This window comes from Chionomys nivalis, chromosome 6 (genome assembly GCF_950005125.1).
Source record: "Chionomys nivalis chromosome 6, mChiNiv1.1, whole genome shotgun sequence".
NCBI classification, from domain to species: domain Eukaryota; kingdom Metazoa; phylum Chordata; class Mammalia; order Rodentia; family Cricetidae; genus Chionomys; species Chionomys nivalis.
In genome coordinates this window covers 56,587,767-56,611,741 of record NC_080091.1, presented here as the reverse complement: position 1 = coordinate 56,611,741, position 23,975 = coordinate 56,587,767, and the positions used below count along the sequence as shown (strand labels likewise).

The window sequence follows — 23,975 nt, the reverse complement described above, 5'->3', positions numbered from 1 at the left end:
CATCTAACTACTGTAAGACAGATAGATAGGTAAATAGATAGATAAGCAAACCTCTGTATTGAAAAACGAGGCTCTGTTTTTCCTGGTTGTGAAATAGTAGTGAGAAAGAGTGCCTAGAACAGGTTTTCCTTAGCACCCCAGAAGCTCGGCAGGCTCCCATGTGGCGGATGCATCACATAGGTCAGGGATCAAAGGTCAACTCTGGAAGTGTCTTCCTCCATCAGTCACAGCAGAGCGTGGTCTTTCTAATAAAATGTGCCCAGAGCGTGGTCTTTCTAATAAAATGTGCCCAGAGCGTGGTCTTTCTAATAAAATGTGCAGTTGTTTTCTTTATGCTCATAAAAATACAAAGTGGATTTGGAGCCAGCAGACACAGTTTGAAAGTGTGACTGTTTCTGATCCATGCTTCCCTATTTTCCTTTTGTTATTCTGAGCTACTCCTGCTTTTAACTTTTCTAATTATGTTTCTGCTTCACCAGTTGGTAATGTCTTGATCTTAGGCCTGTTCCCCTTTCTGTGTATGTGCGTGCGTGCATGTGTGTGTGCACCTGTGTGTGTACATGTGAGTCTGTGTCTATGTCTGAGCCCATGCTGTGATCTGCACACGTGTCAACTTGTACCCTAGATTTTGGATTTAGTGACTCCTTCATGGCCTGTAGAGCAATCTGTCTCCTGGCAGGTACCTGGAGGCTGTTATCTTGTTCACCAGACCCCTGCTCATATGTGGTTCCTCTCCAAAGATACGGACATGGCAGCAAGCCCCAGTCAACACTCTGTTCTTTGCGCCTGCACTTTCGAGGCTGGCCAGATCCCTGAAGTTGTTTTCAGGCACATGGCCACCCTTCTCTCAGCACCTCCAGGCCTTGGTAAGATTGCTGATTCCACAGTGGTACTAGACCTCCTGACACTGAAGGCCCTGTTCAAAGGTAGCTGGGGCTGTGTGACAGAGAACTGGTTAAGCCTTTGAGGTCTGTGTGTGTGTGTGTGTGTGCGTGTGTGTGGTGTTGTGGTCATGGTGGGGTTCTGATGGTTGGTTATTTTTGTCGTTTTGATCCGTTATGCCATGGGTAGCTACCACTCTTTGAGGTCTGTGTGTGTGTATGTGTGTGTGTGTGCGTGCGTGTGTGTGTGTGGTGTTGTGATCATTGTGGGGTTCTGATGGTTGGTTATTTTTGTCGTTTTGATCTGCTATGCCATGGGTAGCTCCCACTCTTCCTTCATTTTCCAGATACTGGCCATGTCCTTGTCACAGTGTGCCAGGCATCGATGGTCTGTCCACCGCCAGTTTTTCCCATCACAGTCGGACTGAAACCTTCATGCAGGCTTCAGTCTGTCTGCCTTTCTGCCTGTGTCGCGGGATCTTTACACCTATTACGTACCTGGGACCTTCTCCTTGACTCTGCTTTCCATTCAATCCCATTCCAGTCAGATCATGGATTACATGTTGCCTTTGCCAGCTTCAGGCGTTAGTCCTGTATGTTCTCGCTGTGTTTGGCTCTGCTTCTCTAACTGACACTTGTGTGGTCCTGTAGCCTGGGGTAGGGGAGAAGCTCAGAAGATGAGTGCTTGTCCCATACTTCAACTTTAGTTCCCTCCACGGAACCCTTCTTAGGAAATCCTCCACGAAGTGTGGGGGTTGTGTTGACTGAGTGAGCAGCGCTGTGAGAGGATAAAGTGAACCAAAAGAAGAGCAAAGAGACGAGTAAGTCCAGCACTTGTTAGTCAGAGGCAGGAGGATCGTGAAATCAAGACTAGCCACAAGAGAGTGAGACAAAGGTGTTTAACTAAAAGAGAAGGAGAGAGGGGCACACAGAACCCCACTCCACATCACAGCAATGCCTGGTGTGAGGAACTCGGAAACGAAAATAAAAGTTCTAGAAAAACAAAAGTACCAATAAGGGACAAATATCAGCTCGACTGGGAGCCCGTGGAAGGCCTGATAGGTACGAAGGCAGAGGACAGACGCTGTGGCCAGGGGGTGCCCATGCCTGTCCTGCTCATGGCCAGGCCCATTCCACTCAGCATACTTAAGGGCCAGGTATTTGCTGCTTGGAGACCAAACAGGGGCCAAACGGCAGTGTTTGTTGAACACCCGTGCCTGTGGGCAGCATCTCCGAGCTGCCGTTTAACAGTGACCCGTCAGAGGAAGGCTGACTGTGTATTAAGCACACGTGAGCACTGAGGTGACAGGAAATGGCCTGCCTTCGATATTGCCAGAGAGACTGATTTTTCTATTTGTTCAGCTAGGGCCTTGGCACCCTACACTCCATAGAGCACTTCCAAGTGGTTTCTGGAGGGTTTGCAACGACAGCAGCTACGACAGCTTCGTATTTGCATAAGCTGGGGGCATGTATCTCGTGACATGTGGGTGAGGGTGCCTGGAACTCATCACGACCTGACCTCCTCTGACTGGACCCCAAGAATTGGGGTGAGGAGCAAGAATGCACCCAGAGAAATACAAACTCCCAACCCGAACCAGATGAGAGGGTGACAATGGAGTCCCGCCAGAAGCAGCCCCTTCCTCAAAATTTCAGGGTTTTTGTTTTTGTTTGCTTTGTTTTGATTTGGTGGGATGTGTTCACACATGTGTGGGTGCTTGTATACTTGTGCATGCATGTGTAGGCTAGGGATTAATGTAGGGTGTTTTCCTCAATTACTTTCCTTTTATTATTTTGAGACAGGACAGGGTCTCTTACTGAATTTGGAACTTGTCAGTCAGAAAGGCACAGGGATCCCCCTGTCTCCACCTTCCCAGTGTTGGGATTAAAAATCTCAGTGTTTAAAAGTCAGTGAGGACTCGGGAAGAATGGCTTCAGGCACCTTGCGGAAATCCTGGTGGGTGATACAGGGCCCTTGTATTCATCTGTGGGAGGAAAGAACTAGTTATGTGGGAAGGGCCCCCCATCTCTACTGATCCTGCTCTGAATTTCCTCAACATCCCTGGCCTTTGCCTGCCTTTTCTTCTAGACATGGAACATAGAGAAGGGTAAGGAGATGGAATGTGGCAGAAGAAGGGGATCTCTGTGGATGTAAAATTTCAACAGCAGGCTTGTAGAGGCTGTCTGAGTCTTAAGAGGGGAGCTGACACCAGCTCTCTGGCAGAGAGAGCCCGGCTTCTGGAACTTAGCCAGCTTTCTTGGCATAAGAATCGATGTCATGGCAAACATCAGGTACCTGTTTTAATCAGGGTTACTATTGCTGTGATGGAACACCATGACCAAAGCAAGTTGGGGAGGAAAGGGCTTATTTGGCTTATACTTCCTTGTTACTGTTCATCACTGAAGGAAGTTAGGACAGGAACTTAAACAGGGCAGGAACCTGGAGTCAGAAGCTGTTACAGAGGCCGTGGAGGAGTGCTGCTTACTGGCTTGCTCCTCATTGGTTGCTAAGCCTTTCTTATAGAACCCAGGACCACCAGAAGAAGGGTGGGACCACCCACCATAGCCTGGGCCCTCCCCCATCAATCATTAATTAAGAAAATGTTCTACAGGCTGCCTATAGCCTGGTCTTGTGGAGCGACTTTCTCAATAGAAGTGTTCCCTTCTTTCACACGACCATAGCTTGAATCAAGTTGACATAAAGCTAGCCAGTACGCCACCAAACTGATGTCTATGATCTTGGGATGGTTTGCCTCCCAGAAGGATCTGGCTGAAGAGCAATAGTGCAGACAACCCAGGAGACCCCGTCTTTGGGCATGCTTAGACCCCAGTGTGTGTTCCTGCTCTGTCTGCCAGGGGGTAAGTGATCTGAAGAAATTTGGTCATTCTCTGGGGTTCCCGTGTCCTCACCTGTAAGATGCCTGTCAGTAGTGGCCGGGCTTCTTTCTGTGTCCACCCACACACACCTGGTGACTTCCTGTGTTCCAGCAGCTAACATTGCATAAGAGACTGAGAAACACAAAGTTCCCCACTAGGGATCTTAAATGCTGATTGGGGAGACAGACAGAGAACAAAACACATAAAGTCATCAGACAGTGTCTAGTGTGAGGAGATGAGAGAGCGGGGTGATGAGCTATAATGAGGGAATGTGTGCTCCATCCTTCTCACCATGCAGCGAGTTCTCTGGCTGGGAGGGCACGGTGACCTCTAATGTGTCACGACCAGTGTTGCCTGAGAGTCCCCTCCCTCACCAGTGTCACCAGCAGCCACAAACTTCCCTCCTGTGGTCCCACTATTTCCAGGGCCCTCAGTGTGTGCCCTGGGAGAGACCACGATCCAAGTGAAAAGTCTGCCATGTGGCAGCCAGACCTCCAAGCTCAGCCCCCTCATCACCACCCAGGTGTTGCTAGCAGCGAGCATCATTTTTATGCAGGGCTTCTGGAAGCTCTTGGTGTGCCATGCACCCTATTAAAGGAACACCTGTAAGATGCACCCACAGCAGCCACCCCCAGGCCCTCTGGGACAGTGACGTCAGTGATGGCTCTGGCACTATTACAACAATGGTGGCTCTTGGGTGCCTTTCATTTCGTGTCGTGGGCATGGGCATAGCATGGGCAGAGGCAGAAAACTTGTACTTTTTAGTCGTCTCCGTGACACTGGAGAAATACTGGCTTTGCCTTCAGTAGTGAGCTTTACGTTTCACCAACTGGCAGCCCTGAGTACCTCTCTTTGTTCTGGTGTTGGCCCCGTAAAGCCACAGAGCCCTTCTGTGACTGCCGGTTGTGGGGAGTGGCTGGATGGATCCTGCAGAGCAGTGAAGCCCAAGTCATCAGCCACTAAAGACAAGCCAGTGAACAAGCAGGTAATCAATTAAAGTATACTTTGCTTATTAAAAAAACAAGGAAAATATGTTGTGTTGAGCTGTGGTTGTTTGTCATGGTCTTGGATCAGAGCTGGGGAAGCTGTGTACAATCGAGCTGTTCTAGAGGCTTCACGGAGGGTTCTGTTGCACTAATCTCCAGGAGAGGACCCCTAATGAGACATTCTCTCTTGAAGTATAGCAGACATTTTGTTTTGAGGTAGGGTCTCATGTAGCCCATGGGTTCTGTTCATTTAACACATATGCTCTGGGGATGCCACCAAAAACAATAAGTCCATACTTGTGTGGGACTTCATTTGTGGTAGATCCATAATTGAACAAACAAACAAGTCCCTTTCCTAGATCCTGGGAAGTGGAGTTTCACCATTGTACCTCTGCCATATTGATTGAAGCCCTACTGGATAGCACACAGTCTGGGCATGTCAGCCATGCCAGGCACTAGGCAGACCATGAGGCTAGCTGGCTAACGGTAGGGGTACCCCAGAAGTTCTGCCCTCACATGCCCAGACCACAGAGATCCTGGAGGAAGGAGAACAGATATCTGGGGGATGGTATACAAGTGTCCTGAGGTAGAACTGAGCAGAGTGTATGTTTGAGGATTACATTGGGAAATTGTAACACATGCTAACTCGGAGCATGTTCTACAGAAGTATATGTGCTTTGTCTGAGCAGGGGTGGGACAGAACAGAGCCATAACAGAGGACAAGCCCTTGACAGCCAGGACCAACCCCACCCCAGTCATTCCTAAGACTTGCGACTTAAGCCAGCGACCTTGCCTCTCTTGGCCTGTGCCCTCATCTGATGGGATACAAAGTGGATCTGCCCCAAGTTGAGCATGTTTCAGCACCCTGGACAGCCCCACACCGTGCACAGGGGTCAAGGACCCAGACTGATCTTGCCTCTCTGCAAGGAGGGGACATCAGGATCTTCTTCAGCATCATGGGGGGACAATGATCTGAGAGGCATTTGGAGATCCCCGTGGGGAGTCTGACACTGGGCTGTGGGAACTGAAGTTTTCAGGAGGTACCATGGAGCTGATGGCAGGTGCCACACACAGATGTGGAGAGAGGCAGGCACTGGGAAGCAGGGGACCTGGGAAGAAATAGCTTTAGCTGAGATGAGATGTCTAGGGAAATCTCTAATCTGAGCCTTGACAAGGACGGCAGGAGTGACTGTGGGATGTTCTATGACTAACTATGCTAGGGGCAGAGGAAGTACAGTACCTGGGGGCTGGGATGGATACCAGGAGGTGGGCGGGATGGGTGAAGCACAGACACAAGGTAGCTGGGAACGGCATTGGGGCAGGTAAGGAGAGCCATGTGGACCTCCCAATCTTAGCAAGAGCTCTGAGCCCATCTCGGTGCAGAAGAAAGCCACTGAGAGTGATTTGAAGACATTGCTTTCTCATCCCAAGTAGGGAGCCCATTAGCTGATACACACACTAGTGTGTGGATGACAGTTTCTTGAGACCCAGGAGTGGTGCACAGATCCCACCATCTTGTTACTTTTTTTCTTTTTGTTTATTTTTGGGTCAGCGTTTCTCTGTGTAGCTTTGGCTGTCCTGGAACTTACTCTGTAGACCAGGCTGGTCTTAACTCAGAGATCCACTTGCTTCTCCCTCCTGGGTACTGGAATTAAAGGCCTGTGCCACCATGCCCTGCTGACAGACTCCTTTGTATAGATGCTAGTATATCTTTAAGATAATGCTTATCTTTGTTTATTAAATTCACAAGTCACATGTGGCTTGGCAATGTTAGGTAACTTTATCAGGGCACGTAGGATTAGCAGAAGAATCTGAACACAGGTAACATGCAGGAACCCACCTTGGGTGCCTCCCAGTGCCTGTTGGACAAAATGAATTCCAGCAAATGAAAAAAAAATAAGTTAGAGAATGTTGAAGACCATGACAGGAGGAAGCTGGGAAGAGGTCAAAGAAGGACTGAGCCCCTCTGACTCAAGGACTAGGAAGGCCTCCCATAGGTTAGGTCTGGTGAGGCCTGGGCAGCTGGCAAAGAACCAGAAGCCTTCCTGCGACATTGTTTTGTTCCCTGTCCCTCAGCGACATCTGAGCTGCAGCTGGGTCTTGTGCACCAGCCAAGACTCATGTCCATAACTCATTCATAAACATTTATTTCTCTCTAAATCAGTGAATGATGGTGTCCCTTGGTGACAGAGCGGGTGTTCACAAAGCTCTTGTCCTCTTGGCACTGGGAGATTAGCTGTATTGTTGTGATGTCCTGTTTGAGGATAGCCAGCATGGGGAGCAGTGCTTATTGTCACTTCCCCTGGAGGACAGCCACCCCCTCATGCTCCCTTGTAAGCCTGGGTCTAGAGCTCAACTTCAGCCATTCGAAGACAGAAAATTTCCTTGGGTGGTTGTTAGGAGCTCTTGAACAGATGATGACAATGACGACGATGATGACAATGATGATGATGATGATGATGTGATGATGGTGGTGATGATATGATGATGGTGGTGAAGACAGCAACAATCATAATGACAATGACAGCAATGAAGGTGGTGGTGATGGTGATAACCATCCTGCAAGCAGCTGGTATTAGTCACACCACACGTTCTCTGCTCCTGGACTAAGCTGGTGTCATAGAGAAGACAGCCATCATCTTTCATGGCTGTCATCAACATGGGGCAAGCTCAGATGACCTGGATGGTCCTTAAATCACAGAAACAGTCCAGGACAAACAGTTGCATGTATGCTTCCAAGCTGTGGCATTATTGATGATTGCAAACATTACAACTCTGCATTATATAGCTGAGGAAATGCAGTCTGTGGGCATTGAATACATAAATGCAGTATCTCTTAGCAGAAGGGTGAGGGGAAGTTTTAGAATTACTTCTTTTCTTCTGCATCCCTCATTCCTTATCACCTATGTGACCCCTAACCCAGTGTTCCCTAACTATGGCTCCACTCGCTCCAATTTCATGCTGTGCTCTCAGCAGGGAGATACAGAGGCCTGGAGAAGTTCAAACTCATTCTTGGGGACTGAGCATAGGAAGCCCTAAGCAGGTGACCCTAGAGCCTATGAGCTGTCCTTGGAGAAGGCACACTTGATGTCCCTGGGCTCTATGTAGGCACAGCAATAGCCTCATCAGGCCCCTTCTGCTGACTGCATTTAAATTTCAGACCCAAATAACAACCTAACTTGAGCCTCTGTTTAAACGTGTTTCAACCAGTTCAGCCCTGCAGTGTGGGAGCAATATTATCTGCACATTAGACACCAAATGATAGCTAACGTGTTGATTGACATTTAACCAGCATCCAGTGTGAAGATGACTCTGTTCTATGGAGTGGGGCCTCACTGGGCATGCGTAGCCACTAACTGGCATTAACAAACATAATTGTGTGACTCCAAATAAAATGTGCAGTGAGGCCAGTTCTGACTGGAAAGTGAGGTTTCTTTACATCTAGTTCATACTGTCTGTCTATCATGGAACATTTCAGGGAAAAGCTTGAGTCTTCAAGACACAGCCGGAGTCTTCTGCAGCCTCCTGCCAAAAGCCTGCGTGCTTGTGAGCCTGCCTCTGGGGCTTGACAAGCGCTGTTTCTCAGCTTTGCTGTGTGTCTTTGGAAATGTGCTTTTCAGAGTCCTGCTGTCCTGAGTCCAGGACCAGGGGACATGAAAGATGTTTCATATTCAAGCTTTTGCTTGAGTCAACCGCTTCTGCGGTCCACGTGTTCTATGAGGCGACTTCGATGCCTAGTATGAGAGTCCTGGCCCACTGGTCCCAGGGGAGGTGGAGAGGCTCCTGCCAGCCTCTGTCATAGCTACTGTGCCAGTGCTCATCACAACTGTGGTTTCTGTATCTTCCATTTACCATACACTTATTTAACAGAGATGTTTAATTTATCAGCACTGTACTAATGGGTTCACCCATTCTCTAACTCAGACTCAGAGGGAACTGCTTTAATTCACATGTTTTCCCTATGAGACACATCGCAGCCTCTGTTCTTGCACCCAGGGACTCAAGACAGCATGCCAGCAGTGTGCATGAAGCCATCGCCAGGAGACCTTTTCTACACCACCAGTGGAAGGGTAGATTAGTACAATGTCCTGGTGGAAGGGTAGATTAGTACAATGTACCAATGGAAGGGTAGATTAGTACAATGTCCTGGTGGAAGGGTAGATTAGTACAATGTCCTGGTGGAAGGGTAGATTAGTACAATGTACCAGTGGAAGGGTAGATTAGTACAATGTCCTGGTGGAAGGGTAGATTAGTACAATGTCCTGGTGGAAGGGTAGATTAGTACAATGTCCTGGTGGAAGGGTAGATTAGTACAATGTACCAGTGGAAGGGTAGATGATTAGTACAATGTACCAGTGGAAGGGTAGATTAGCACAATGTACCAGTGGAAGGGTAGATTAGTACAATGTACCAGTGGAAGGGTAGATTAGTACAATGTACCAGTGGAAGGGTAGATTAGCACAATGTCCCGGTGGAAGGGTAGATTAGCACAATGTCCCGGTGGAAGGGTAGATTAGCACAATGTACCGGTGGAAGGGTAGATTAGCACAATGTACCGGTGGAAGGGTAGATTAGCACAATGTACCGGTGGAAGGGTAGATTAGTACAATGTACCGGTGGAAGGGTAGATTAGCACAATGTACCGGTGGAAGGGTAGATTAGTACAATGTACCGGTGGAAGGGTAGATTAGCACAATGTACCGGTGGAAGGGTAGATTAGTACAATGTACCAGAGGAAGGGTAGATTAGTACAATGTACCAGAGGAAGGGTAGATGATTAGTACAGCCATGGGAGGAAATGCTGTAGTCTTTCAAATTATAAATAAATAAAATGTTATATATATGCACACCAACCTCTAATAGTTGCAGTACTATGTATGTATTCAAGAGAATGACATCACTGTATCAAAAAGATGCCTGCGTGCCCGTGTTCATTAATATGCTACTCGGGCTAGCCATCATGAACTAGTCAACCTAAGTGTTCATCAATGGACTGGATAAAGAAGATCTGGTACATGTACCCAGTGGGATACCACTCTGTCTTCATAATGGATGAAATCTAGAAGATATCATGTTAGCTAAATCAATCAATCAATCTATCAATCAATCACAGAAAGACAATTGCCACAGGATCACAGTCATATCCAGAGTCTTGAAAGAGGTCTTCACAGAGACGTTGCACTAGGTAGTTTTTATCGTCAACTTGACACAACCTTTAGTCACCTGGAAAGAGAGACCCTCACCTGAAGCATTGCCTCAATCAGATTAGCCATTGGCCATGTCTGTGAGAGACTGTCTTGACTGACGTGAGAAGGCTCAGCCTACTGGCATGGGGGTGGGAGAGAGCAAGATCTCTAAGCAGTTGGATCTGGGCTGCATAAGACAGCTAGCTTATGCAGCATGGGCCAGGAGCAAGCCGGTCACCTGCTCTGGTTTTCTTTCTGCAGTTCCTGCTTGACTATCTGCCCTGATTTTCCTCAGTGATGGCCTGTGGTCTGGAAGTGTAAGCCGAAACCAACTGTTCCCTCCCCAAGTTGCTTTTGGTCAGAGTGTTTTATCACAGAAACAGAAAAGAAGTAAAAAGAGAACCGTGTTTATCTGAGACTGAGATGGGCACGGGAGCATAGGTGTTAGTACCCCGACAGTCACAGACTGCAGGAATTAAGCCCCACACTTTGCTGTGTAGTAGGTGACTATGGTTAATTAGCACATTGCATTGTGTATTTCAGAGCAGTTAGCGTTCAAAGCTTTGCATAATAAATAATAAATGTAGAAGGTGAAGTGTATATTAATTACCCTGCTATGACCATCATACAGTATATATATGCATGGAGGCAACACACTGAGTCCCACAAATTTGTGAATTTTATAAAACCATCAAAATTATCAAAGGAAAAAAAAATGTGGGCACTCAGCACCAAGCAGGTCATGGCCAGGCCGTCCATGGTATGAGACAGGGAGACAGGGAGACAGGAGGTGGCCTTGTTGACCTCATCTGGGCTGAACATCTGGCACTCACATTTTTTCCCACTCTGTGAATGTTCAGCCATGATGCTGGAAGACCTTGAACATGGATTTGGTGGTGCAAATAAGTTGAACTGAGTAGGAAAATCCATAAGTACACACGCTGTGAACCCCAAGTATGGACTTAGCAGATTCCATTAGGCATGGAGTTTTGCATGTGAGTATCCTCCACCCCGTGCCAGGCCATGGCTCACGGCGCCCAGTAGACACTGTGAGTTAATGCGGCAATGGAGGGTCACTGCATCCTGTCCGCCTTCCTACAGTTCCCACATCTCTCCATTGCTGTCATCATTTCAATTAGGTAATTCTGCCTTGGCTTGAATTAGCTTTCTATCTCTCACCTGACCCAAATCCTTCAGAAATCTGGAGTTTAACCACTTGTACTAGTCAGTGTTCTCCTAAGACTCAATCAAGCAGGAACAAGAAAAGAGCATGCTCACAGGGAGCCTCACTGGGCTGTCATACCCATATGATAGAGACAGCATATTCTGAGGGCTTCATGCTTATGTGAGCCCATCCATATCCACCCATAGAGAGAAGACAATACATTATGAATCTTTTTAGGATAAGTACATGGTAATGGGCAGGCATGGATGTGCTGAGACTATGGGTTCATCCTGGGGCCTCTCCCATAATTCCTGCTGTGACTTTACCTGGGGGGGGTAGGAGCTGGGGTGCAGTATGCAGGATGTCTACATGGCCAAACACACATACTCGAGTACTTTATGTATTTGGTCACTTTCTGTATTCTCTCACACATTAGTTCTTAGCACACACACTTAGTCACGGTGCATATAAGACTTGTGTTCTCAAGTGCACTCTACTTATCTTTTCCTCAAGAAGCTAGTTCACATCTGGATCATTCACAGAACACATTAGCATGAGCTTGCTGGACACTGAATAGCATTTTTCAAGTTCTTGAGAGCCTTGCCTAGTGTTTCAATGTGGGGCATGCCATCTCAGCAGATCCTAACCAGTTCTAGGGGTTATTTTGGATCTTGGCTAAGTCTAAATGAGGTTCAAGATTTTCTTCTTCATTGTGGCAGTGCCCCATGGCACATCTGCCTTCCAGGATCAAGCCTGGGTGCCCTGGCCTTACACTGAATGTGTGCACAGATGTATCAACAAGCACAAATTATAGCAGAAGTTTTCTCTTTCTTAAAACTTAACCGTATTGGCAACTCCTTTCTTCCAGTGGTTCTTGCAAGAATTTTATTCTTCCAGAAATTTCTGTATAGGTCCTTGAGGTTTGGGGGGATGTACTCATTCATATTCTTTCTCTCTTCCTTTGCCTTTTATTTCTAATCATGGAAAACGCAGCTGTTGAGGATGACAATTGCTAAACAAAGGCTCGGAGATGAAGAAATTGGCATGAGGCATTTCGCAGCCCATGAGCGGGAGGATCTGGTTGAGCAGCTGGAGCGAGCTAAGGAACAGGTGACTGTTGAGCTCTGGTGTGGGTGGGGATGCCTGCATGTGGTCTCACAACAGGAAGTAGGGCACACATGCTCCCATCACCCCTCACAGCAGGAAACAGGGCACACATGCTCCCATGGCTCCTCACAACAGGAAGCAGGGCACACATGCTCCCATGGCCCCTCACAACAGGAAGTAAGGCACACATCCAAATCTAAGAGGAGGCCAGGGGTGCCGAGAGGTCTTGACTTTCTCAGTTCTTCCTAGGTTCATACCGAGTGTCTGGAGTAACCAGCATACTCCAGGAGTATCCAGCATTGATTTTCTATTGTTCTGAGCACATCAAGAAACTTGCCGCCCTCCACCCACTTAGACGGTGGGGAAGAAATGTGACAAACTGACCTTTAACTTAGGAGTTTCCACTAAGATGCTGAGCGATGTTTTGTGGGCAGGATTTCAGAGGGCGTAGAGCCCTGTTTGGGAAGCAGCCACAGGGGCAGAGTCTTCCTTTTACTTCTTTTGCTAACTGGGCCCAGGATACCCAGGTTGAGTGACTTGGAAGTGCATTGCCTTTGTAGGACTCTAGGATCAGCCTGTCCTTTCCACGTCTGTGAATGGGGGCAGTGTGTAGGGGTTAGAGAGCAGGCTCAGCAATCCTTAAGTGTCTGGTTAGAAGGTATCCCCCAGCTCCAAGCCCTACCCAGCATGCAATGCAACATGGGTGACTCTAGCAGTACCCCTAAGCTCTCCAAGTCAGCTAGTCTAGTGGAAGCTGCACCTCTGACCCGGAAGCCCACGGCTGAGAACACTATGACACTCCTTGGATTTCAGATCGAGTCCTTGGAACATGACCTGCAGGCGTCAGTGGATGAACTCCAGGATCTTAAGGAGGAGCGGGCTTCCTACCAGGACAAAGTGGACCGGCTGAACCAGGAGCTCAACCATATCCTGGGTGGTCATGAGAACCGAATCATTGATGTGGATGCTCTGTGCATGGAGAACAGGCGAGTGCTAAGTGTCCAAGGGAGGCAGTCTGGGGGCAGGGTGGTCCTGAAGCCCTGCCTGCAGTTGAGACTGCTGCATTTGGAATAAAAAGTAAGTTACAGCCCTCAGATATTGGCAATGGCATGTGCTGGTTATAAAAGAAGGGGAGTGGGAGACGCCCACTTGTCTAGCCCCCCTCGCTTCCCACACCTTCTCTGATTGGGCCACAAGGGTGAAGAGCTAGGAAGAGTTGTTTGTGATTGCTGTCAAGGAGAGGGGAAAGAATAAGAAAATAAATTGAGAAATTCCCTTAGCTGTGTCTTTGCCCCCAGGCACATTTCCGTGTGTGGATGTGTCTGACTCGTGTTATGGCTGGCGTCTTCTCTTCCTGGTTTGCTCCCTGGTGCAATCATCTTAATGAGAATTATGTGAAAAAGGATGTTGTTGTCCCCGAGGGGATCTCGGAGAGGGCCGTTTTAAAATGGGGTGTCTGTGATTTGGGCATGTCTGACCTTGATCACATCCCTTAATAAAAGGTCACATTTTCCCGCTCCTGCCCTCCAGGATGAGAAGGAAGTCGTTACACGCAAATGACATCTGGGCTCCCTGTTTTGCTCTTATCATTCGGTGGGCTTCATTTCTCCCCCATGCCCATCCTTGTTAGGTGTGGGTTGTTTTGGTTTTTTTTTCCAGATATCTCCAGGAGAGATTGAAACAGCTCCATGAAGAGGTCAGCCTTCTGAAGTCAAACATCGCCAAGTACAAGGTAACACAATCAAGACCAAGTCTGTGATTCTCCACTCAGCATCCGTGTGTCATCCTCTTTCGAGTCTCTTTTATGTTTCAAAGATATTTCATCGCTTTTCTATCCTCCCAAATGGAGCTCAGTAAGATCCCTCGTTGGGGTAGCTAGTATAACCAGTCACAAAACAGCAAACTCCCAACACCATTTTCCCCCAGTATCTGCTTCTATGTCTATCGTCTGGACAAGGCATCCTGAGACCTCCAAACCTGTGTGCTTCCACCTGGGAGTCTCCGCCCTGTGAACTCAGGGGTCCTCTCCACTTCCTCTATGAAATGTAAAGTTGTCAGATGCTATTTGTGTCATAATTATCCCCCAAGAAAAGCGTTTCAATGGAAGAAACAACGATGTAACATCACAACCCAAACGCTAATATTCGAGGCACACTGCAAGGGTAGGATGTTTGAATTCACCTCACTGTCATTTAGTCTAATTCCAGCTCCACTGACTTGATAATATCTATTTCTGCTGTGTTAGTTGTAAGTGTTATAATTGGAAAACTCTCCTGGGTCTCTCTGCTTTGAAAATAAATTGATGGCTCTTCCTACGGGTGGAGTTTTACAGCCAGCTGCATGCTACGGAGAGCTGGCTCATTGTCCTGGTTGTTGACATTGGCCTTTGTTCCCAGAGATCACCATGGCTTTCTATTTGGCAGGAGTCACACTTCATTTATATCGATCTGTCTATGAACATGAAGCAAGGAAGTATGTGCTTTTTAGCATATAAATTTCCAACCATGTGTATCCTTTCATATATCATGTATCTTGTTCATATTCCAAACATGGCTGACAACTATATATCAGTGTGAAGGCAAGAGTCCATTCTAAGACCATAACAGCATGTGTACTTAATCCTATGCCCAAGACAGACATCACGAACTGGCCATGATCTTTTTCCAAGCCAAGCATCATTGCTATCACCATTAGTACATGAAAGCAAATGTCATCTTCATCTCAGGTCTATTCTAAAAATGAATCCAATAACAAGTCTATCCACATGTTAGCCTACCTCAGATTCCATTTAAGGAATGTGGATTAAACCACTCTGAATACAAGGCTACGGTTACCGCCTTTCTCCTTCGCTGTAACTTAAAAACCAAACAGACTCTCTATACAGAGTCTTTTAAAAGCCCAAGGAGAGAGAGGTCTAAGTTTTAGGCTACATTTTGAGTCTGCCAGCGTTCTTGTTAGTACACGGGGTGTATCCCCTTAACGAGATATTTTTCCATTGCTGCCTTTTCTGACAAAAGCTTTTGGTTTTTCCGTTGCTGTTGCAGAATGCTCTCGAGAGACGGAAAAACTCCAAGGGCCAAGGCAAGTCCAACAGTAGTGCTCTGACCGGGGTCCTGTCTGCAAAGCAAGGTAGGAGTTAATATCCAGGTTGGACCAATTTCTGAGCAAAGAGCTGGAGTTCATGTTCCACCCAAACCTCAGGGTTTGTGGGACAGAAAACGGGCACCCAATGGCCACTTGCAGCAGGATTGCCTGAGTCTTTCTAACCCAGATTACGCCCACCCAGGTTTCTGGTTTTCCCAGTCTTAGGGGTGGGACCTGAGAATCTTCATCTTCAGGATGCCCATGCCATGCTTTTGGAGTGGGAGACCCCACTTTGAGAACCATCACCTTGGAGCTTCTCCAATGACTGGATCCTCTTGAGAATCTTTTTCCTTCCCATCACCACCAGAGAGCCGCTAGGTGCCCAGCCCCCTCTAAGCATATTTCTCCTGGCCTCTGCAGACAGAATGGAAAAGCCCCCTACTGCACCCATTGCACCATGGATCATGGGAACGCATGCCGTTTTCAAAGAAGCTTTTATTGATTGCAGCTTTGTTCTTCCTTCCTGTCGATTCCAATGAAAAATAATGATCTTCCGGGAGCAGTCCAGGGGGATAAATAGCAGAGAGCTTGAGTCTGGTACTTTGTTTTCTGCAGTCAGTTCTCGACTTAAGCCTAGGTTGCACAGGTCGGCTTCTCAGCTGCTGACAGTGCCGACGGGCAGCTACTGTGGCCCAGTCTTAATCGGAACTGGCTTTCAAAAGCATGGCTTCTGCAGTGGACTTCACACTTAAGGTTCTTTCCCAGGCAACTTCTTTTCCCCACTCACCTAGAAATGAACATCCTAGAAGTGGTTTTGAATGGGAAGCTATAACACCCTAGAAGGGAAAGCCCATCTATGTGGCTCAGCAGGGAAAGTGTCTGCTGTGTAAGCCAGAGGACCCGAGTTCAGATCCCCAGCACCCATGTCAAACACTGGCTGTGCACACTATAATCCTAGCACTGGTGAGGAAGGGGCGAGAGGAGCATCGGAGCTTTCTCATCAGTCCTGGCAGCCTAATTGGTGAACTCCAGGTTCAGTGAGAGACCTTGTCTCAAAAAAAAAAAAAAAAAAAAGATTGTATCAGGCAAAGTGCCTTTTATTTCAGTTCTCTGGGAACAGATATCTCCAGGAGTTTGAGGCCATCCTGGTCTACATATCAAGTTCTAGGCTAGCTAGGGATGCACAATGAGACCTTGACTCAAGAATAAAAAGGACAGAGAGATTAAAGAAAGCCCTGATGTCAATCTACAGCCTCCAAACATGTACACATGCATAAACACATATGCACACAAAGAAAGACTGAGATAGACAGATAGAACTCAAAGCATGGTTGGCCTTGGTTACCATACCTAGCAACCAGTTTAGAATAGGGACCCCTGTCCTGACTGTTATGTCAAGTGCCAGTCATAGTCAAACACCACAGGCAGAGTTAGTTATCCACTGACTCAAGTCTTCTAGGAAAACCTATAAGAGAAGCCTATTGACGTGGTCTATGGGATTAGTAATCTAAATGTATGAGCATGGCAACCCATTATGAAAAACCTAATCGGATGCTCTAGCAAGAACTAGTAAGAAATAAATTAGACATATAGGAGCTTTTTACATAAGAAATTTCTTCAAACCAGGCCGTGGTGGTGCACACCTTTAATCCCAGCACTTGGGAGATAGAGGCAGGCAGATCTCTGTGAGTTCAAGGCCAGCCTGATCATACAGTCTATATTTTAACTGGAAATGGCATAAATATCTAGCAATAGCTAAATGAACTTTTATAAACCTAGATGAACTATTAAAGTGGGGGTTCACCTTTATATTTTGGGGGATACTAATGGGATGGAATGCTGTTAAATGAAAAAGTGGTATTTCCCCCATTTTAGAAGAGTATTGAATGGATCTGTATACATGCATACAGTCCCAGGAAATGGTGCTCCAGAGGGCACTGTGCCTTTTCATAGTCAGGAGGGCACCAGGGTGGCTGTCACTTGTGTTTTTTCCCCGTTGATTTACCCCTTTAAAGTGACGTATTACTTTCGCCCTAACCAGAGAGCCTGAAGGGCGGGGAAGCTCGGTCATTTGCAGGGCAGTACAACCTTTAGTAAGTGTTTTTAACCCATCTGAGACTTGCTTTATTGTTAACAAAATGGAAATAAATAATGCTTGCTAGGTTTGTTTTTTTTTTTTTTTTCTCAATTCCGAGTCTCAGTGAATTAGCATAAAAATGCCTTCACACGCTGGCTAGTGAAAATGTTGTTAGTCTCTGAATAAGCTGCAAATGGTTGGAGGTGAGTGTGGCTCAGCGGGCATGCGCGCTTGTGCTTGCTTGCATAGCAGGAGAGCCCTCGGCTCCACCCCTGTTTGACAAAAAGAGGAGAATTTAAAGTGGGGGGAGGTCCAATTTCTTTGAGACTTTTTCACTTAGCTCTGAGTTTCATGTTGTGTTCCTTGTGGTAGTTGAGATAGGCTCTCAGGACAACACAGTATCATGTCAAAGCTCGGGGCACCCCATCCCCCAGGAAGAACGGACATGGGTCTGCAGCCCCACGTTTCAGAATCCCTGACTGAGCTGTCAACCTTTGTGTCTTCCCTAGTCCAGGATCTGCTCTCTGAAGATCATGGGTGCAGCCTCCCAGCTACTCCACAGTCCATTGCTGACCTGAAGTCTCTGGCCACGGCCCTGCTGGAGACGATCCATGAGAAAAACATGGTCATTCAGCACCAGAGGCAAACCAACAGGTGTGCAGTAGGTCCTTAGACTTGGGGGCGGGAGAGTGGGAATGGGGCTCCCAGAAGTAAACCAGGAGCACTCTGGGAAGAAGGTAACATCCCTGAAATCTAGCGGGGAAAGAACCCATGCAACCAGAACTAGTCTTTTACTTTGCGTTGGCATCCGGGTTATCCACCCGGGTCAATGAAGCAGGAATCTTGATTTCGTAGTGAGCTGTGCTCTGTTAACACCAGTTTCATGGTAGCTCCCACAGGACAATGGCAGTTTTCTCACCTCTTCCTTAGCCCTCCTTTTGAGGCGGGAGCTGCCTCAGTGCCCCTTCAACTCCAGGACTTGAATCTGAGGGTCTCTGATGACCAGGAAAGCAACCGTCAGCTTCGACTGGACTGCTGTCCCTGTGAGGGAACTTCCTGTCAAAGGAAGAGTCAATACAATGGAGCACCCTGTTTGATTTTTAAATGAGTGTTGATTATGTTGTTTCAAACTGAGCAAGTTAAGGCACCTTAAAACAGTGGTCAGGAGCAGCAGCGCACAATTGAAAATGTCCTGAGAATGCTGAGTGAAAAGTGAATTAAAGCCAACAGTGTCACCTACATCAGTCGGTTTTCTGTTCCTAAAGCTGAGTACCCGAGACTAGGTAGTTTATGAATATTTTTTAAAATGAGAAGTTCACTTCTCACGCCCCAGGAGGCTGAGTTCCAGAGCATGCCACTGTGTCTGGTGGTGGCCTTCATGCCACATCTGAATATGACCCGGGTACCACATGGTCAGATGCGGTAAGCATGCTTCCCTGGACCCGCTGATGCTATGGTGGGGCCCTCACCCTCCTCCTCATCTCATCCTAACCCTCCTAAGGGCAATGAGCATTGCCCTACGAGCTTGGAAATTTAGTTTCTAACACGGGAACTCATTTGAATCACAGAGCCAGCTTTGTGGCATGCAGTCGACACCAAGAAGGATTTGGCATTTGGCCAGATACTGTTACCACCATCTTGAAATTCATGATACTTATTTTTTCACATGGAGGGGGCGGGGGCACATTTTTATCTTGCACAAAACCCTGGAAGTTATAGGTGGTCCTGCTCCTGAGACTCACACTTAGAGCCACAAGGACACTGCAGGAGAACGGTGCAAGAACAGATGTTAGAGTTCAAGGGGAGGGACCCGAGAGTTGGGACTGCCAAAGGCAGGGACGCTTGGGGAAGAGACACGGGAAAATGATTGAAAGTGTTATAAAAACAAAAGAGAAAAAGGAAATGATGGAGTGTAGAGAAGCCCGTAGCAGAGATGAAGATGTATGTGGGAGAAAGCAAGAGCATCAAAGGGAGGCCGGCAATCTCCCTGGATGACAGGGTAATTTATTGACAGGAGACATTTGCAACAGCCTTGCAAAATGAAACAGCCATGCTCAACCACAGCTACTTCTCAGGAAGCAGGGATGGGACTCTAGTGGGGGAGGGCTGTCTTTGGGGATCCCCTGGAAACAGCAGTCAGCCTGCTTCTCACTCCTGGCCAGGGGCTCTGAGCTCTTTCGAACCCACTGCAACGCATAGGCCCCAGATGCAAACCACTTTCTCGCTCCGTGGAGGTTGACATTTCCATTCATCGTGTTTTTTTTTTCTTGTTACTTTGTTTTATTATTGAGAACCACTTTGCACATGAGCCACGGTTAAATAACTGTGCCCCTCCACACATCTCGGCTGTCCAAATCCCCTACTTGGGAGAAGTCACCATTTCTTGTGTTCCATGTGACCTTAGAATCATGCAAACAAAGGCACAGTATGTGAAAACACACCTCAGAATTCTTATATATATGGACTTTTTTTTAAAACAAAAAAAAGCAGTAATTCTTTATGAAAGAAAAGAGAGGGGCGCCCTTTGTGTCTGTTCTTCTGCTTGCTTTTCTCCTGTAACGGTAGATCGTGGAGGTAGCATCGTATTGGCACACAAAGGAGTGTTACATATGCCGTTTTTTTGGTACTTTGAAGGCCTTCAGTTTCATTACTTCCTGGAGGTATATAAAGAAGTTAACTGTACCATAGATGAAGATTGAGAACAGAATGTGAATTTGGTCAGCTTGCCGGTACCCCTGTGATTTAGCCTTATAACTGAAAAAAAAAAAAGGCTTTACTAAGGTGAGGTAATATGTCAGAACTAAAGAGCCTCCCTTCTGGAAGCTCTTGCTCTGCCTACAGGCTTTCATCTCTTTCACAATGGCCAGGCAAAGGGTCCTGTGGAAACCATTTTGATAACGGCTAAGTACCGTGGGACTTTGCATTTGAATGATGCTCAATGGCGTGGCAGTTTGCTGGCTCTGTTTCTTGATGACGCCTGAGCCATTACCTGGTTCCCACTAAAGAAGGGAGGAGGCTCCCTTCCCTAAGAGGCTGAAGCTGCAGCAGAGGAGACGGCTGTTAGAGGCTGAAAATTCAGTGACATACCTTTGCTGCTCCCTAGCCTGTAGCAAATGAGCTGGGAAGTTTTTAAATCTCATGTAACAGTGATGTCCTGGATCACAGCAGCGTTTCAGGGGGCTCTGGGTGGGGCACACCAGGCAGTACAGAGAGCCACAGCTTCCTCTTCAGGCTGGGGCCTTTTTCTGGACGCTCACCTAGGAATTCTGCCAGACTGGCCAGCTCCTGGATTCTCTTTGTTGATTTCTAAGCTTATTCCCAGGAATGGCATCAGAAGCTGTGCGGCAAAGTCAGTATGGAGGCCTGACATTTGGAGGATTTTCTTAGACTAAGGGGCAGGGGGTGGGGCACATGTACCAATATCTGTACTATATCTTAAAACAACCTGTAACTACCTTAAAAAACAAAACAAAACAACAAAAAACCAACTCTCATCCTACCCATTCCAAAAACCTCTCCCAAGCCTAGGTGCGCCTCCATCTCCTGCCCTGGCTACATTTGTGTGCTACTGGCTGTCTTCCCTGCAGACTCATCTCCCTCCCATCTGCTAATCTGTCTTAGCTTCTCACTTGGAACTGGGGTTCCCTTCATGCTCTTGACACCAAGGTAGATGTCACATTTCCCATGAACTTCCTGGAAGAAGTGAACCCTTCCCTTTAGCATTTCTCTCCCATTGGCTTCCAGGCTCTGTCTTGTCCCTGTTCCTTTCCTTGTCAATGCCCTTTCTTGCCAGTCTCCAGTTCCTGCCTCACTCTGTTGGCAAGAGTAGATCTCCTCTCTGGCCCTATGCTCAGATGGTTATCTCTTCCACGAGTTGCCATGTGGTCAAGCATCTTTAACACAGCCTCAGCTCCTCCCCTCCCTCCTTGTGTCCCTGTTCCTTTGGCTCCCCTGTATCTCGACTGGTTGTTGGTCATATCTTCATGTTCCTGGATGACTTCCAACCAAGTGGTCTTTCTGTCTCTACCTCTAATCCTTGTCTATTCTCAACTTTATGTGAGGACTACTTCCTAAGCTGCTTTCTGCTGCTTAGAAGACCTCAATGGCTCCCCAGAACTTGTGCTTAAAAGCCCGAACACTCTCAGCAATGGCCATAGGCTCCTTCTCCATCAGAGGTGCTACTGGCCTCTCCTGTTCTGCCTTCTCATAGCTCATCAGTTTTGCTCTCAGCTTTTATTAGGCTTGTGTGTTTTCCGGCTTAGTCTTTGTCTAGTCCCTCCGATTCCCAGCTGTGTGACCCTGAGTAAGTAAGTCATTGTCTTCTGTGAGCTTCAAGTTTCTCGTCTATAAATCAAGGACTGCCTATCCAGATGTTGAAGAAAAACAAAAACCAAAATAGAACAAACAAACAAAAAAATAGGGTAGTATGTGCATATTCTTCCAAGGCACAATACCTGGATTGGAACAAATGCTGGCTATGTATCATCTGTCCTCAGGTTCCCTAACACACTGTCCATGTGTGTCTGCTAACATGCTATTGGTCTCTAGGAACTGGGACAGGGTCCTCTCCTTTCGGTTGTGCCTCCAGCCTGTAGCACAGAGGTGGATCCCAGGAGCTGGTTTCGCACTGGTTAGACTTCCCGAGCTGCATTTGTTCTTACCCCTCCCTCCATCCTGAGAGCTGCCAGCCACTGTGGTTCCTCTGGCCTCTTTAGCAGCTCCCATAACCCCTGCCTAAGTCACTGACTGAGTCTGGGCAGGAGATCCCTTCCAGTCGTGCAAAGCGTCTTGGGTTGTATTTTGCACATCACCTATGGCTGTACCCACAGTTCCATGAGCACAGCTTTTTAAGGAATTGCAGTCACTATTACTGATGGTTCTATTGCTGTTGTTGCCATAGCCACAGCTTCTCTCCCTGATCCTTTCTTACCTCAGGTATCAGACCAGAGAACACAGCAACCACTGAGAAACTCTAGCAGGCTCTATGGGAGTAGGAGGTAGGGGGTACGGGCCACTTCACTCATTCCATTTCTCTGAGAAATGGCTGGGTTATCCGGAAACAGTGTGAACAAATCCTGCACTCAACCTATAAACCCAGCCCGGGGCATCCCTCAGCATCACTGAGGAGTAAAGCCTTAGCCTTTGTCCTAAGAAGCAGCTGCAGACATGTGATCTCATCTCATTAAGAAACAAGGGAGTACTGCTGTGATTACACGTCAGACCCATCAACCGCGAGGAAGGGAGCTGGCATCAGAAGCTCCGTGCAAAATATTGAAAGGCAGATTAGGAACAGCGGTGTCGATGGAAGGGTCAAGGGTGTAAAAGCAAAACAGACCCCACAGATGGTGCGAAACTGGATGAAGTGGATGAGTGCTGTGAAGAGGAGAGACTGGAGGAAAGGAGGGAGAGAGGAGCTGTAGTAACTGGATGCAGGAAAGCAAGCAGAGCAGGGCCAGTTTCCCCCATGAACTCCGAGAGAAGACGAAGAGCCTGCAGGTCGATTCAGGTAAAACCAGGATGAACTGTATGTATGTGCAGCCATATGCATATTCATGGCCCCGAATGTACGTGGGTGTGAGCAGCTATCTCTGGAACAGAAAGAGACGTAGGAGAATAATTCAGCTGCTCTAATTTTTCCCCACTGAAAGGAATCGAGAATTTGCTATTAAGGAGATTTTCATGTCATCTCAGCACAGCGGTGCCAAGAAAATCCCCCAAATGAAAATAAAGACTGGTTTCCAATTCCAAACCACTGGAAAGCAAGGTTTTACATGGCTGTCAGTCATGTCCCAGCTCTGTTTAATGCCTGGAGCTTATGACCGGATGTTTACCTATGCGTGCGCACAAAGCCTGCCTTCCAAGCCCACAGTCTGACCTTTTCTAGTGCACATTTCAGAACTGAGCTGTTCCAGTGAATGGTCATTTGGAAAACAACCTCATTATCTTAGTGATTTCCAAATCACTGTAAATTATTTTAAAATTCTTTTTAAGATTTGTTTAGTCATGTGCCGTGTCTGCTGTATGGAGGTCAGAGAAAAGCTAGCAAGAGTTGGTTCTCTCCTTCCACTGTGTGGGTCCTGGGGATCGAACTTAGATCGTCAAACTTGCTGGCAGATGCCTTTGCCTGCAGAGTCATCACATAGTCCCGCTGAAAGCTCTTTTGAAATTCTTATTGTTCACCCTTTTCATAGACGGTTACAGATAGCACAAAAGAAAAGGCCTGTGTTTAATTACACACATTTATTAGCCACCTACACTGTATCAGACATGGTTCTTGATATCTAGGGCATGGGCATCAGTGAGACCTCGTGTGGGTCTGTGAAAGCCGATCTTATTACTTTATTGCCTCGGAAGAAGCATTTTCAGGTGTGCCCCTCTATCATACTTGCTGGTTCCAAAATAAAACCTACGCTCACAGAATGAGGGCCTGTTGCAGCTAAGAGTGTTCAAAATGAGTTGTTACCTTTAGCAATGAACAATCGTCGGTCGTATGGAATCCAGGGGATTGCCTTGTGGAACAGAACTCAGTCGAATGGTATACGTGTATGTGTGTGTGTTTCACTTTATTTTCTATTGATTTTCAGGTTCCACGTGCACTTTCAACAGACTTTATCA

General features: G+C 47.2%; 1 protein-coding gene across 2 annotated transcripts in view; it reads left to right on the top strand.

Moving 5' to 3' along the window:
- Nucleotides 1–23,975, top strand: part of Ccdc149 (coiled-coil domain containing 149) — a 93,999-nt gene that overhangs the window by 52,650 nt on the left and 17,374 nt on the right. For both annotated transcript variants that reach the window (XM_057772217.1, XM_057772216.1), the window contains exons 5-9: nt 12,086–12,202; nt 13,013–13,185; nt 13,859–13,931; nt 15,244–15,328; nt 17,870–18,014. In XM_057772217.1, the coding sequence (XP_057628200.1) occupies nt 12,086–12,202; nt 13,013–13,185; nt 13,859–13,931; nt 15,244–15,328; nt 17,870–18,014 (593 nt within the window). The remainder of the gene's footprint in view (nt 1–12,085; nt 12,203–13,012; nt 13,186–13,858; nt 13,932–15,243; nt 15,329–17,869; nt 18,015–23,975) is intronic.